The following is a 14268-nucleotide window of genomic DNA, read 5'->3' as shown; positions in this document are numbered from 1 at the left end:
TAGGGAAACTAGTCATAACACTCCATTAGGCTAAACCTGGCGTGGTCCAGGCAGGTCTGTTCTTAACAGCGCTTTCCAAATTCTTGCTGCTTTGAACCTGCTTGGGCCCCTGATAGCCATTTGGTGGCTTCTGGAAGGTGAGTTTTGTTTTGTTCTTCTCTTTCAAGGGGCCAAGTCCTACCTGCTCATACCCTCCTGAACACCGTGGATGTGGAACTCATCTATGAAGGTCGGAAGTACGTGCTGAAGGTACGATGCACTGTGTGGAAACCCATCTTCTTGCCACTTTTAGTTGGAAATGTCTGTTTGTGTGCTGCTCTGGCTTAATCTTTGCAATATGTGTAATTATTGGAATTAAATCTGTGCAGGGTTTATTTCTTCTGCTGCAGTGGGGTTAAGAAATCAGTACCCTTACGATATCCCATCACTCCGTTGGGTGTTTGAGCCCAGTTTCATCAGCATGACAGAATTTGTAGCAATTTTTCCTTTTAGTGTTGCTTTTTGTTTGCTGTGTGCAAAAACCAATGTTAGGAATAGTGTTTAGAGGTTGTGAAACCAAGTGTACAAAACTTAGGAAATATTAGACTTAAGATTGCCTATACAGTCTTAATTAGCTTCCTCAGGCAAATTTATTATGGTGAAGTTTTTAATTACATGACCATATACTGTTTTTTGTGGCTGTAAGTGTTCAGCACCCCTGCGCTGTAATGGTTTTATTGTGGTGCCTCTCTGATGAGTGATTTACCCAGCTTCAAATAGGAACTCTGCGGTAGAGACTGTGATGGGATCCATTTTTCCAGGGAGAGCTTTAGCTGCTTTCTCTGTGAGACAATCTCCCCCCCCCGCCTTTTTTTTTTTTAAATTATCTCATTCATTACGCAACTTCAGTACACGACTGTGAGTTGTGTGTAGATGGGGGTGAAGAAATGGTGTATGATTGCATGATGGAACCTGTACAGTTAATGCATAGGTGCGAGAGGATTAAATCAAAGTGCATGGGTAGTTCTGGCATCTCTTCACTGCTAAACGCTTGGCTTTGTGATTCCAAATATTTTTTAATCGTTTTTTCCATCTAACATGAGAACAAATGGCTCTGTTCCCCTTCTTTAATTCCCGTTGTTCCAGTGCTTGGAAAACCGTGTATATTGTGGCAACCAGGACGCTATCAGTGCTGTGTTTATTTCATGTGACATGTACCACTTCTGTGGATCTGCAGGTGACCCGGCAGTCTCCCAATTCCTACGTGGTCATCATGAACAGCTCGTGTGTGGAAGTTGATGTGCACCGACTAAGTGACGGAGGACTGCTCCTGTCCTACGATGGAAGCAGCTATACTACCTACATGAAAGAAGAAGTGGACAGGTAGCAGTCCCTAAAGATTAATATTTAACATTTACGTACAAACCAAAATGAGGTGTACTTGTAACTTTATGCTTGCCAAAGATCAGCTGGGAATGGAATTCTCTCCTAGGAAGAGGTTACTAGATGTAGTATGGGTGAGTTTAAAGGGAGAAGTTGCCTTCACCTGAGGAACAGATCTTGGCTTCTGTTAGAAGAAGGATCTGAATGTGTACCAATGTGGTGTTCTCTTGCCGGTTCTTTAAAAGGTGGTTTTTTGGATTATAAAAAAAACAAAACAGAACAAAAAAGAGAACATGAACATCTTTAAAATCCTTGAAACGCCACAGCTGCCTCAGAAACAGATACAAGATTTACTATTTCAGTGCATTCTCTCAAAATTCCCTGGGGGGAATAAGGTCGGTACATCTCCAGGTTCTGGTTGTGAACCACTGCCCCCTCTGCTGGTTCCTTTTCTGTGGCAGATGTAGTGAATCTGGTCAGGAGTACAAAGAGAGTTTGAGTCACTTTCTGGGTTGCAAAATGCTACAAAATCTTAGCCTCTCTGTCTGCTACATGGCTTTTTGTCTTTGCTCGATATACAAGGGGATTTTGCATGAGGTGGATTGTGTGTTATGTATGGCAAGTGTAATCTCCACTAACATCGGGTTTTGTTTATATGAAATCTTACACTTCGTTGGTTCTGGTTCTGGCAGTGAGTGATACTCGCTGGTAGAGAAAAACACAAAAGTAAAATACATCCAACCTTGCTGTGAGCTATTCTATCTGGTTTCTGAACCCTGGCTTACATAGCCCTGGTTTGATATGATTAATCTGAACTTTCACACGCAGGGCTGTACCGTTCAGCTCTGAAAAGCTGGTTGAGGTGGTTTTGTTTAGTTTTGTTTTGAAGTAGAATAGGGAAGGAGAGAATGGATTTTCCCCTTCCCATGCTTTCCCCAAGAAATTATGTCACAGTGATTTGTCTCGTTCTTTCCTAGGTATCGCATCACTATAGGTAACAAGACCTGTGTGTTTGAAAAGGAGAATGATCCCTCCATTCTGCGCTCGCCCTCGGCTGGGAAGCTTATCCAGTATGTGGTGGAGGACGGGGGGCACGTGTTTGCAGGCCAGTGCTTTGCAGAAATAGAGGTAAGAGAGTCTCAAAGAACTGACTTGGCTGCAAATGCTGAATATGGCCAGGCAAAAGCTGGGGGAAAACAAGTTGAATGCTTTGGAACTGGGAATTGAGCATGAGGGATAATTCACAGTATTTCCTTTCCAAATTTTATTTGTGTTTGAACCTGGACTAATGCAGGAATCAGCAGTGAGAGTGATGGGTTGGGGAAGAAATTACTTAACAGCTGAAATTTGAGTGTTAATGACTCAAAATTGATAAGCAATTCAGCACAAGTGATAAGCAAAACTTCTCAGCAGTGAGACCATGGTTATCGTCATGCCTTGGTACCAAGGGAGGGTGGGGTCCACGTGTACTATATTTTCTAGCTGTGGTGAAGAAGACCTTCTACCTGTAGACCACTACTTGGTACTAACACAGGCTCAGAAGCAGGGTTATATGCCAGGGTTTAGTAACAAATTAGGACTTCTCTGGTTGCCTGATCATTTATCAAGTTGATCGAATGAGTTAATAAGTGTCACTCCTCCCTCTGTCTTGGAAGTTACTTAACTCTTAGAGAGGAGGAGGAAGATGAACAATTTCTGTATCACTGTGAGGAAAGCACGAGAGGTTGTGTAAGAGTGCATGGCTCAAAACAGATTTGAGGGAGGGGAGGGTGTGTGTTGACAGAGGGGCAATTAAACCAGTTGGGGATAATGTGTAGGAGAAAAATATCAATCCAGAGATCCACATATTTTATGTAAGTGCTTTTACGCTGCAACAGAGCCATGGCTAAGAAGGAACCACCTCCTCAACTCCTGTGTTCCCCGTTGTGGTGTGTAGTATAGCAATGGTAAAAGCAGACTGCCTCCCCCCAGACCCAGCCCTTCTGCTCCAAAGGCGAGAGCTTCCATGGCTGAGCTAACCAAGTGTCTCTGTTGGTGAAGAGCAGTCTGAGATGTGTGCCCTCTAGCGAGTAATCCTAGTTCCCTCCGCTGAAAGTGAATGTGTGGCTGCAGCTTTTGAGAGTGGCTCTCCCGCTTCAAGCCTTTAGAGTGCAGCAGCTGCAGCAGTAACGTTTATCTGCTTTGTTCATGGTGTTGAATGTGGGACTTCCTTGAGTCTGTTGGGCCAGTGTGGAACAGGTGGTGTTCCTGAGGATGGCTTCCTGCTGTGCTAATTTGTGGCCTAGTAATTTGTTCTACCATTCACTTGAGCGTCTGGGGCTTCCTTCCCACTGTGTGTGCTTGTAAGCCTTTGAGAAAGCCAGAGCACAAAAGGTGCTCGTGCAGGTTAGCGTGTCTGTGGTAGGGTGTTGGCTGCTGGCTCACAGAACTAGAACCATGTGGGGAACATGGAAGCTGAGTGTGTGACCTGTTTTCTTGCTACAGGTGATGAAAATGGTGATGACACTGACAGCAGGAGAATCGGGCTGCATCCATTATGTCAAACGCCCAGGGGCAGTCTTGGATCCAGGCTGTGTGATTGCCAAGCTCCAGCTGGATGATCCCTGTGAGAAGTTGCAGGAAGCGCAGATGTTTGTTGTGTTTTCAGTAGGGGAGTGATGCTGAGAGTGGTACAGGATGGTCCAGTGTACTGAACCAATTTCAGATTTGTACACAGTACTGGAATTGTCACTTTACCATTTATTTGTCTTAGATGAGGACTAGGACTTTCTTCTGATTCAAGCTAAGCTTATGTACCATTCTTGTTCTCTTCTTACCTCAGTGTTATTGTGGGTACGTGACTGTCCAGGATACTGGAGGTTGGCCAGATCCTTCTATCTGCTTTATTCCTGTGCAAGTGTATTTAACTTGTTTTTGTCAAGTATTCTTCTTCAAGTGACTCTCTTTGAGAGGGTGGGAGTTGATAACCCAACTCCAAGAGTGTTGGGCCCTGTGAAAGCAATTGTAACAAATCTGTTAAAAAAAAAAACAACAAAAAACAACCTAGAGTATGTATCTTTAAGGTGAAAGGCAAAGCGATATATTAATTTAGAGCTGGTAGGCTGGGATGTAGCTGGTGGCGGTGGAAGGGAATCTGTTGTTCCTTTAGCAATAGCTAGTTGAAAATTGTGGGAGGTTGTCATGCAGGGGGTGGAAAGTGATTGTCAGCACCAAACTGTTGGCTTTTCCTGTGCTTTTCTTGGAGATTTTTGCTCATCCTCAATCTAAACAATGAGATCATCTGTAACATATTTGGGAGAGAGGGTGGAAGCTTATTTTTTGGGTGTACACAACATAGAAATGTTGGAGATCCAGCTCATAACTTTTTGCATTTTCCATTCTGGGAATTCTTCCAAGTTCAATCTGAGCCTCCAGTCAAGGGTAACTGGATGTTACCACCATGGCTGATGCTGTACAGGAGGGTTAGTGACACTCTGCTGTTCACTGTGTTTCCAGGCTGAACTGCACACGGGTACCTTGCCGCAGATCCAGAGCACAGCACTTCGAGGCGAGAAGCTCCATCGCATCTTCCATTATGTCCTAGATAACCTGGTCAATGTGATGAATGGATACTGCCTGCCAGAGCCCTACTTCAGCAGCAAGGTACTGGTTACTTGTTTCAGAGCGAGAGCACATTCTTTCAGTTCAAGGTGAGGCTGGCCAATTCGCATGTGACAGCCAGAGGACAAAGAGTCAGGGCAGTACTACCCTGCTAGTTCCAGCTGAATTCGGTTTTCTTTCTCAGACTTATAGTCAGTCTCACCAGAGAGTAAGATGGGAGAGTCCCCTCTGTGGCACTCGAAACAGAGACAAGGAGTTGAGCTTGATCTTTATTGCTTGTGCCTGCAGCCTCGTACACGGGAGCTGCATGCGTAGCCACCTGTGGCAGGAGTTGTAGAGGGAGGAGGAAAGAAGGTGGATGATTCTGAGTCAGCTGTTGGCATAAAGGCAGCAGAGTAGCTTTGTCATCTACCTCAGTTCTCTCTTTTAGTCCCTGGGGCAGCTGTGAGGTGTCAGTGTTGAAGAAGACCTCAGTGAAAAGCCTTTTCTTTTCTCCCTTCTTGCTGCTTGTTCTTTTCTTCATGCTTGTCTTTACACTGACTTGTCTCTCTCTCTAGGTGAAGGGCTGGGTTGAGCGACTCATGAAGACACTGAGAGATCCATCTTTGCCTCTGCTGGAACTTCAGGACATCATGACTAGTGTTTCTGGGCGGATCCCACCCAATGTAGAGAAGTCCATCAAGAAGGAGATGGCCCAGTATGCCAGCAACATCACTTCAGTCCTTTGCCAGTTTCCAAGCCAACAGGTGATCAACCACACTTATATAGAGGAATAAGAGTTGGTTTGTGTTGGGGCAGAGGGAAAGTTCCTTTAAATTACCTGGAGGTTAGTTGGACCTGAACGGTGTGTTTGAACAGGGGATCTTCGTGATGAAAGATACTAACCTGTACCACTTGAGCTTAAAGGCTTGCCTCCTTTACCTGTGCTGAAGGTATGTGTTCTCTGCTCAGTGTAGCTTTAAACAGGGGCTTTGGAAGCAGTTTAGTCGTGTCAGAGCCATTGTGGATATTTGTTTACTTTTTGGCTGCTGCATATACTGCAGTGCAATTTGTGGTGTCAATGTAACCTTAAAAAAGAGTGACTGCGACTAAGGGAGGCCTCTCCAGGTAATGAGATGTTGGAAGATGATTTCTCTAGTATACGATATTGTGGATTGATTTTTGTATCATTGTCAGGTCAAAGGCTTTGGCCTTTGCTGGAGTCTGCTGGAGCTCTGGTCTGGCCTGTATGGCTGTTCTCGGCTTCTCTGCTGGCTTTTCAGCCAGATCGTGCCATCCGGGACCGGGACTGTCATGGGATTGCTCTCTTTCAGATTGCCAATATCTTGGACAGCCACGCAGCCACCTTGAACCGCAAATCAGAGCGCGAGGTCTTCTTCATGAACACTCAGAGCATTGTGCAGCTTGTACAGAGGTGAGCCATTTGCAGGGGTGCCCCATGTGAAAGAAAGATTTAACGTCCTGAGGCTGGTCATATCTTGGTCATTTCATCAGGCTGCTGGTGTGTGTTACGCCTTTCAGTGTCTAGAGTTTTGAGTACTTTTAGAAGAAAAAGGATGTTTTGATGCAAAACGTGAGGCATGCTACCTCACAACAGTGATGGCAGGGGTTATGTATTCCCATAAGAATTGGGGTTTCCAGAACCAGGTATGCTTCTCTCTGTAAGCAAACAGGCTTATTCTGCTGCTGGTGTTGAGCGTTATTCACTTGCAGGTCTTCAGAAGCAGGGCTCTGCTGGGCTCACTCAGCGCTGGGTTTCACTATTTGCTTCTGCAGGTACCGGAGTGGTATTCGGGGTCACATGAAAGCAGTGGTGATGGATCTGCTGCGACAGTATCTGAAGGTGGAGACTCAGTTTCAGCATGGTGAGTCTCTGCGAGGATTTGATTTCTGAAAGAACCACATTTGGTCCCAGCTTCTAGCCTAGCTTTATGCAAGGCTACGCTACACAGGTTTTCTTACAAAGGTCTGCCAGTCAGATCCTGTTTTCTGTAGAGGAGCTTATGTCCAGTTGGAGCTTTCGTGGTAAGAGTGCTGTTAATGCTTATGACAAGCAAATGTCGAACTCCACCCCAGAGCTGTCTGTTCTGGTTTCCAGTGTTGGTGTAGCCATCATCTTTTACTTCCTGTGCCATCTTGCCCACAGTTCATGCGTCATAATATGCCTCTGGTCACTTTGCGGTGCAGAAATGCTCCTTTTCCCTGTAGATCTTCAAAAGAAGAGTTCCTATATGAGTTTATGATCCTCTTAAGTGAGGATTTTTGTATGACCTGGAGTAAAAAGACAGACACCGAATTATGAAGGTTTTGTGTTGCCATTTCTAGTCTGTTACTGAGCTCGCTAAGGCTCAGCCAGTCTGTGTGGTCTCCGCTTGTTCTTGATCAGAGATGAAGCAGTTCTCCTTTGCATTCCCTCCCTGACTCCACCAGCAGCGGAGTCTGTCTCCACCACTGGAGAGTTTCCCCCACTTGGGTGTTCCACATGCAGAAGCATGCAGAAAAATTAGAATCAGAAAAGCTGATTAAATTCACCATACTGTTTAGTTTCTAGCTGGCTTGTTTATTAAATTCTGTAGTAAGAAAATCAAGTGCAGTAAAACGAAACAAAAAGACACTGAGTTATTTGCACCTGCTGTAAAATACCAGGAAGCTGTTTGGTGTTCACAAGAACAAACCTCAAACCTCAGCCTGAACCTGAGAATTGAAATAAATGCCTTGCACTGCTGTCTCCAGGCACAGGATGGCAATGAAGCACTAGCTCATTTTGAGGCTCTCCTTCTTACAGGTAGTTCAGGTTTCGCTCTACTTTTCTTTTGTCCTGCTCCAATACCTGCACTGACCTAATGGTACTACAGACTCATTTCCACTTCAATTTGCTGGTAGTAGATGATGGTGCAAGTCTTTTTGCTATTATTTTATTTTGGTTGTTATTAGAATGAAAGACTGAGCTCACCATTCCTCTCCTCGTATTGCTCACAAAGGAGGTATTTGGGATTGGAACTGTTTTAACAAGAGCAGGATGTTTAAATTAAAGTTTGCTGTTGAGGGGGTGGTGGTGGAGGGAATGCTTCCTTCCCAGAACTGATGGTGTGGACCATTCTCAAAACATGTATGTAAAAAAATACACATCTAGTCATGTGTATTACATGACACAGAGGTGGAGACTGGAAAAAATATGTATTTCTGATTGCAGGTCACTATGACAAGTGTGTCTTTACCCTTCGGGAGGAGAATAAAAGTGATATGAATGCTGTATTGAACTACATCTTCTCGCATGCTCAGGTCACCAAGAAGAACCTGCTTGTTACAATGCTCATTGTAAGTTGTCTTCTGGTGCTCTAGAAATTTGCTTCTTGTCATTGTGTGTTTGGTGCTTTGAAAGGTACTGAGCTGACAGCTCTCGTCCTTCACAATGCTGGCCTTCTGGCTACGGAAGTGGCAGCAGCAGTGTGGAGTTTCTTCACAGTTTCTTCTTAGAGCGTCTGAGCCGTGCACTGGAGGAGACCCAGAACGAACCCAGTGTTCAGCTCGGTGTCTGTGCACCGCCTGGTTCGTGGCTGTCCTGCACTGATTGCCTGTCAGAGTGCACTGAAGGCTCATCATGGAAGTGATTTGTGAGCATTGGGGGGGAGAAAGTGCAGACTTCAGTCTTGCATTGGGAGGGTGCTAGAGGCTAACTTTGAGACCCTGTCCTGTGACTTTATACTTGGTTTAGTTTGCTGCTACACCTTCAGGGGTCTCGGAAACGAGGACTCAACATCTCAGCACAAAACTGGTCACTCCAGATCAGGGCTCTGACGCTTGGGATGGTGTGTGGCTGTCCAGGGGCCTGGCTTGGGGTTGGAATTCCTCTTGGACATAGATTCCACCCTAGAAAAACAAATGAATCCTCATGCCAGGACCTGCCATCACCTTCTCATGTTCTTCTGGCTTGTTACTCCTTGAAAAATCACACTTCTCATTAACGTCAGTCCCACTCTAATGGGTAAAACTCCCAGTAAATTAAATTCTCAGGAAAAATAATTAAAAAACAACAGTTGAGTCCTCTCTCTTTTTTCCTGTTTCCTAAAAAGCCTTAAAAAATCCTTGTCCCACATAATGCTTTGAAGCAGAATGAATGCCCACCTTCCTCAAAGCAGGATGAATTGAGCTACGGCACGATTTTCAACAGACTAATTAGATACCCTGCTTTTTAAGAGGCTAATTACAATACTCCCTCTTTCTCTCACCCACCCCTTTTTTTTTTTTTTTTTTTAACAACCGTAATGCGGTCTGTTACTGCCAAAAATACATCCAAAGTAGCCATCCACAAAATAACTCTCAAAAGCAGAAAAAGAGTTATAATTGTCCTAGGCTGAGGCTGGGTTTCTTAAATTCTAATTTGTAAGATATAAGGACTCTGGCATTCTTTCTTTCTGGCTCTCCTTTTTTTTTTTTTCCCCCTTTCTGGTGTGTGGTGTGATTGTAAGTAACGCTTGCCTTAAGAATCTCATTATTTGAACACGGAGCCATATTTCCTCTGAGAATTCTGGAGTAGCTTTGAGCCGGGGCTGTTCATTTCTCAAGTAATCATGCTGGCGTGATGGAGAGAGAAAATGGCAGCTGTTCGCAGCTCAGGCCTTCAATTTTCTTCAGAGTCCGGTCACTCAAGTGTGTAATTACACGGGGGTGCCGGGGAGGCGTTAGGCCTTGTCAAAGAGCTGGTTTGAGGCTGTGCTCGCTGCCTTTGCCGGTCAGCGCAGCCAAAAGCCAGCGCGGCCATGGCTACCTGCTTTATTTGGCTGCTGTCATCCTGATTGTTTCTTGCTAAAATGGAACTGAAACTTTTTGTCTGGCTTTTCATGTCGTGGAGGCAGGACTTCACTGTGTCTCCACGCTGGCTGGTGTCCGTCCGAGGGAGCGATGAGCGTGCTGGGAGACAGGGAGCGCAGAGGGACATCCAAGAGTTTTTTCCTTTTTCCTTCCTGGGTGGTCATTCTTCCCACCACGGTCAGTTGTTCCTGCTCCATTGAAGGCCGACATCCCAGTTTGTTAGAAGTTAAGACCTACTGGAGAGCCTGTGCTGCAGGTGGTGGCAGAACCGCCGGGGAGCCAGCCGGTGGTCCCAGCGCCGTTTGTATGGCCCGAGGCCTCGCAGACGGGTGTCTGCCCTCGCGTGAGATCGAGATCGAGTGGGCACCAGGGGCTCGGGAGGGGCGATGTGCCCTTGTCACGCAGTGTCACCCATGGCGCAGCCGGGGAGTGCCGTCTGCCGAGTTACAGGTCACGCCATTGACCAAGAGACCGTCGTTCCTCTTTCTTCCAGCTCCCATTCCTCTTCATGTCTGCGGGACCCCGTGGCACGTTTGGTGTAACGATGGTGGAGGCTGTGGCGTTTGAGGGGTTGCCACGCTGTTCATGTGGGATGGTTGACGTTTGTCCTTTTTCGTGTCGGAATACCTTGATGCTGGTGTTACTGGTGTATCCCCAGGAGTCTGATATTAGCAGGGGCTGTAAGGATGGCTGTAGTAACGGTGTGCTGCCATCATTCACCTCTTTTAGCTAGCAGGTGTTTAAGGCAGGATGGGAGCTCCTTCATCCTTCATATATTTGTGAAATATGGTGTGCTTTGATGTTGTTTGTTCATTTTATGTACTCGACTGACCGGTGTGTGCACATCTGAGTCTTAAGTTGGGCAGAACCACTTGTGGCATGGCAGATGGCCTGTGTCCTGTTGGATTTTTGTTACCTTGAGCAGTAACTCCTGGGATTTTGTATTTCAAATACGGAGAAGGCAGTTCTTGAATTATTCACTGTGAGTTCACACAGTGCCCTGGAGTAGATAAAATTCCAGGACTTTATTTGGGAACAATCATTGTAATGTTTGCTGGCCCCACTGGTTCGTAGGGGACAGCAATCTAACAGGAGTTAGTAGCTTGGATTTTTTTTAATAAGCGTGATTTGACTGTGGTGTCTCTCTCTGAGAGATGTACCCCATCATTCCTAGAGATGGCGTCATGCTCGAGTGAGGTCAGAGAGAAAGGGGTCAAGAAAAATGTGGGGGAAAAGCTATTTAGTGTTGGAATCGCATGGAGTATGAGCTGTTATTTGTTACTCTGTGGGACTTGTGTTATTTTTTTTGTTGTTGTTTTTTGGTTTATTTTCCCTGGCAGGCTTATCAATCTAACATGCTGTGCAGAGGTTTCCCTTTTTCCCTTTCTATTTCTTGGATCTTCAAAGGGCCTTTTCTGGACTGTGTGTTTAAAATCTCTTGAAACTTGAAGTCACAAGTGTGCGTATGTCTCAGATTTAAACTCCTTTGAAGGAGGATGGAAGATGGTTTTCCTCTGTTCTAAACATTTTCAGTTCTCTTTCTTTTTAGGACCAGCTATGTGGCCGTGACCCCACCTTGACAGATGAGCTGATTAATATTCTGACAGAGTTGACCCAGCTCAGCAAGACAACCAACGCCAAAGTGGCCCTGCGAGCGCGGCAGGTACGGGCGCGTGTTCAGCAATCCAAGCTGATCCCTGCTGGAGACAGACTGTGCACTGCTGATCAGACCAGTGGGGACTGCTCCCACTCCGAGCTCGCTCTTTTGGGAAGTCTGTATCTCTGGATGTTTATTTTGATTACTATGCAAATGTGAAGAGGAGGTTACTGTGAGCATCACTTTAACAATGAAGCTAATTAACCAGTGATAAACCATTGTGACAGTCTAACAAAGATTGCAGAGGATTCCCAATCACTGTAAAATTTGAAGTTAAAATTACATTCCTTTGTCCCCGCTCCTCCAAAAAGTTTTGTCTGGCTCAAATAGGAGTTAGTTGAGAATAGCCCCTGGTTTGTGCAATAGAGGAAGTCGAAATACATGGTCACTGTGGTTCCTACTGGCTTTATAGTGAACCCGACAAGCACAGGCTGCCTGGAATGTGCAGGCAGCTGTACAGTAAACAGCCAGGGCTTGCTATCTGGGTTCATCAGCTACCCTGCAATTGCAAAGCAGTGTGTGCAGAGAACAGGGAGAGACATTTACATGAGAACCGGATGTTCTTTGCAACTGCTATGGAATTATTGCAAAGAATTATGTTGGTCTTTTGCAGGGTTTCTTCTAGCTTTTGAGTCACGTTTTGTCAATTTCTTTTTAACCTGAAAATAATTGGAAAACTCTTTAATACTGTCAGTTCCAAGAGTCTAGTGCAGATAATAATTTGAATACCAGATACCCACCTGGATATTATTGTGAGCTTCCTCTTTATCAGTGAGTCTGTAGCCAGGGAGGAGTGAGAGGGCATAATCATTTCACGGTAATGCTAACCTTGTAGTCTGATCACTCCTCTCATTCCACAGTCCCCATATCCATTCTGAAAGTCTTCGGCAGGAAAGCTGACACTTTGGGGATCTCTGCTTTTATTTCAGAGCTTGGCTGTTGAAAATGAATGGGGCGTTTGAAGCTGCTCAGTGACCTTATGTTTCCTTCAGGATTGTGTTTGTGTCCTTGAACCATTCAGTTATTGAACTTCTTGGCAGCATGCTGGGGATGGTGCTGCAGTCCTTGTGTATGGCTTTATGCTGCTCTTTCACTTCATTTTCCCCTGCAAGCTGCTTCCCCTTCCTATCTCTGTATCCTTCATGTTGGGCATTTAATACCTGGCACCAGTGTCTCCTGCTTCCGCTGCTCGGAAGCTGTGAAAGGCGGTCTCCGTCGCTGGCCTCCCCACAGCTGCTGCCTGCCAGCTCTGCTTTCCAATTAACAGCCGGTCAGGCAATCCCCAGGACTAGCAGCTCTGCAGCGCTAAATCACATGCACTGATGGAACTTGATTGAAGCTGTTCCTTTTCTCCGTGGGGAGTTGCCAATAATACAAACAGAGCAGATACACAAATGAGGCTGGGGAGAGGAGAGAGTTTGCAGCATCACCCAGGTGCCCCAGAATTCACAGGAGAAACCAGTCGCCTCTTCGGGGATGGAGCAGACTATTGCTGCCTTGGAGGCAACAGCCTCCTGCCGATGGCCCAGCGTAGCTCCTTTCACTGACGCTCCTTGTGTTTGCTGTTCACCAGGTTCTCATTGCTTCCCATTTGCCGTCCTACGAGCTGCGTCACAACCAGGTGGAGTCCATCTTCCTGTCCGCTATTGACATGTATGGCCACCAGTTCTGCATTGAGAACCTGCAGGTATCGACCAGACTTCTCTCCTTGTTTCCCTGCTTTCTTCTCACTCATCCTTGTGTTTCTGTATTAAATCTCAACTGTAGTCCCAAGGTCCTTGTGGCTTTAAATGATATTGTTCTGGTTTCTAGCTTCCCCCTCGTTTTTGGTTTCATTCCTACACTGATACCAAACAACCTCATCGCAGTCTGCACCTCCCTCAAGGTGGGCAGCAGAGGAGGAGGTGCTGATCTCCTCTCTCAGCAATAGGACACCAGGAAATGGGATGAAGCTGTGTCAGGAAAGTTCAGATTGGACATTAGGAAAGGTTCTTTGCTCAGAGGGCGGTCGGTCACTGGAACAGGCTCCCCAGGGAAGTGGTCGTGGCACCCAGCCTGTCGGAGTTCAAGGAGTGTCTGGGCGACGCTCCTAGTCATATGGTTCAGTTTTAGTTAGTCCTGCGAGGAGCAGGGGTTGGACTCGACATGAGTCCCTTCCAACTTGAGATATTCTATGATTTAGTATAAAAATGTCATAATCCTTTATGAACATCAGTAAAAGCATGGAAATTGGAACTAGTCAGGCTTGACTTGGGGTCTTTGCTTTTTTTGCCTGACACTGTTTACAAGACAGGCAGTTCTCTTTGAAAACTCTGGCTATTGTGATCTCTTCTAGAAACTCATTTTGTCTGAGACATCCATCTTCGATGTGCTGCCCAACTTCTTCTACCACAGTAACCAGGTGGTAAGAATGGCAGCTTTGGAGGTAAGTTTATTCTAATTGAAAAAATAAATATTTATAATTTTTCTTTGTATTTTGTTTTGGGTTGGTTTGTTTGTTTTGAGCACTGTTACCCTGCCAGATTGAGAGCTGTAGGTTGTGTGGAATCTGGCATATTTGGAGGCTGACATTTAACAGCATTAATATTCATATTTTTGAGGCCTCTAGTGTATTATTTGTCTTTCTCTCTTTCTGCTTCCTTAGCACAGTTAAGCTGATCGAGTTTCTCTCTAACCAGGTGTACGTTCGCAGGGCATATATTGCCTATGAGCTGAACAGTGTCCAGCATCGCCAGCTGAAGGATAACACTTGTGTGGTGGAGTTCCAGTTCATGCTGCCTACCTCCCATCCCAACAGGTCAGATCACGGGTTCAGGTGCCTTTGGAACTGGAGGTTT

General features: G+C 45.6%; 1 protein-coding gene across 1 annotated transcript in view; it reads left to right on the top strand.

The window, feature by feature from the left end:
- The window catches only part of LOC104461492 (acetyl-CoA carboxylase), a gene marked incomplete at its 3' end in the record, with an annotated part of 98136 nt that overhangs the window by 23761 nt on the left and 60107 nt on the right, over positions 1-14268 (top strand). The window contains exons 16-28 of the mRNA XM_010073114.1: positions 168-249; positions 1217-1362; positions 2340-2490; positions 3847-3984; positions 4858-5004; positions 5520-5708; positions 6276-6376; positions 6739-6827; positions 8156-8280; positions 11324-11437; positions 13005-13118; positions 13767-13856; positions 14110-14228. Coding sequence (XP_010071416.1) covers positions 168-249; positions 1217-1362; positions 2340-2490; positions 3847-3984; positions 4858-5004; positions 5520-5708; positions 6276-6376; positions 6739-6827; positions 8156-8280; positions 11324-11437; positions 13005-13118; positions 13767-13856; positions 14110-14228 — 1605 coding nt within the window. The remainder of the gene's footprint in view (positions 1-167; positions 250-1216; positions 1363-2339; positions 2491-3846; positions 3985-4857; positions 5005-5519; positions 5709-6275; positions 6377-6738; positions 6828-8155; positions 8281-11323; positions 11438-13004; positions 13119-13766; positions 13857-14109; positions 14229-14268) is intronic.

This window comes from Pterocles gutturalis, unplaced genomic scaffold (genome assembly GCF_000699245.1).
Source record: "Pterocles gutturalis isolate BGI_N339 unplaced genomic scaffold, ASM69924v1 scaffold2427, whole genome shotgun sequence".
In the NCBI taxonomy this organism is placed as follows: Eukaryota; Metazoa; Chordata; class Aves; order Pterocliformes; family Pteroclidae; genus Pterocles; species Pterocles gutturalis.
Note: the sequence above shows the minus strand (reverse complement) of the source record. Positions and strands in the feature narration are given on the sequence as shown.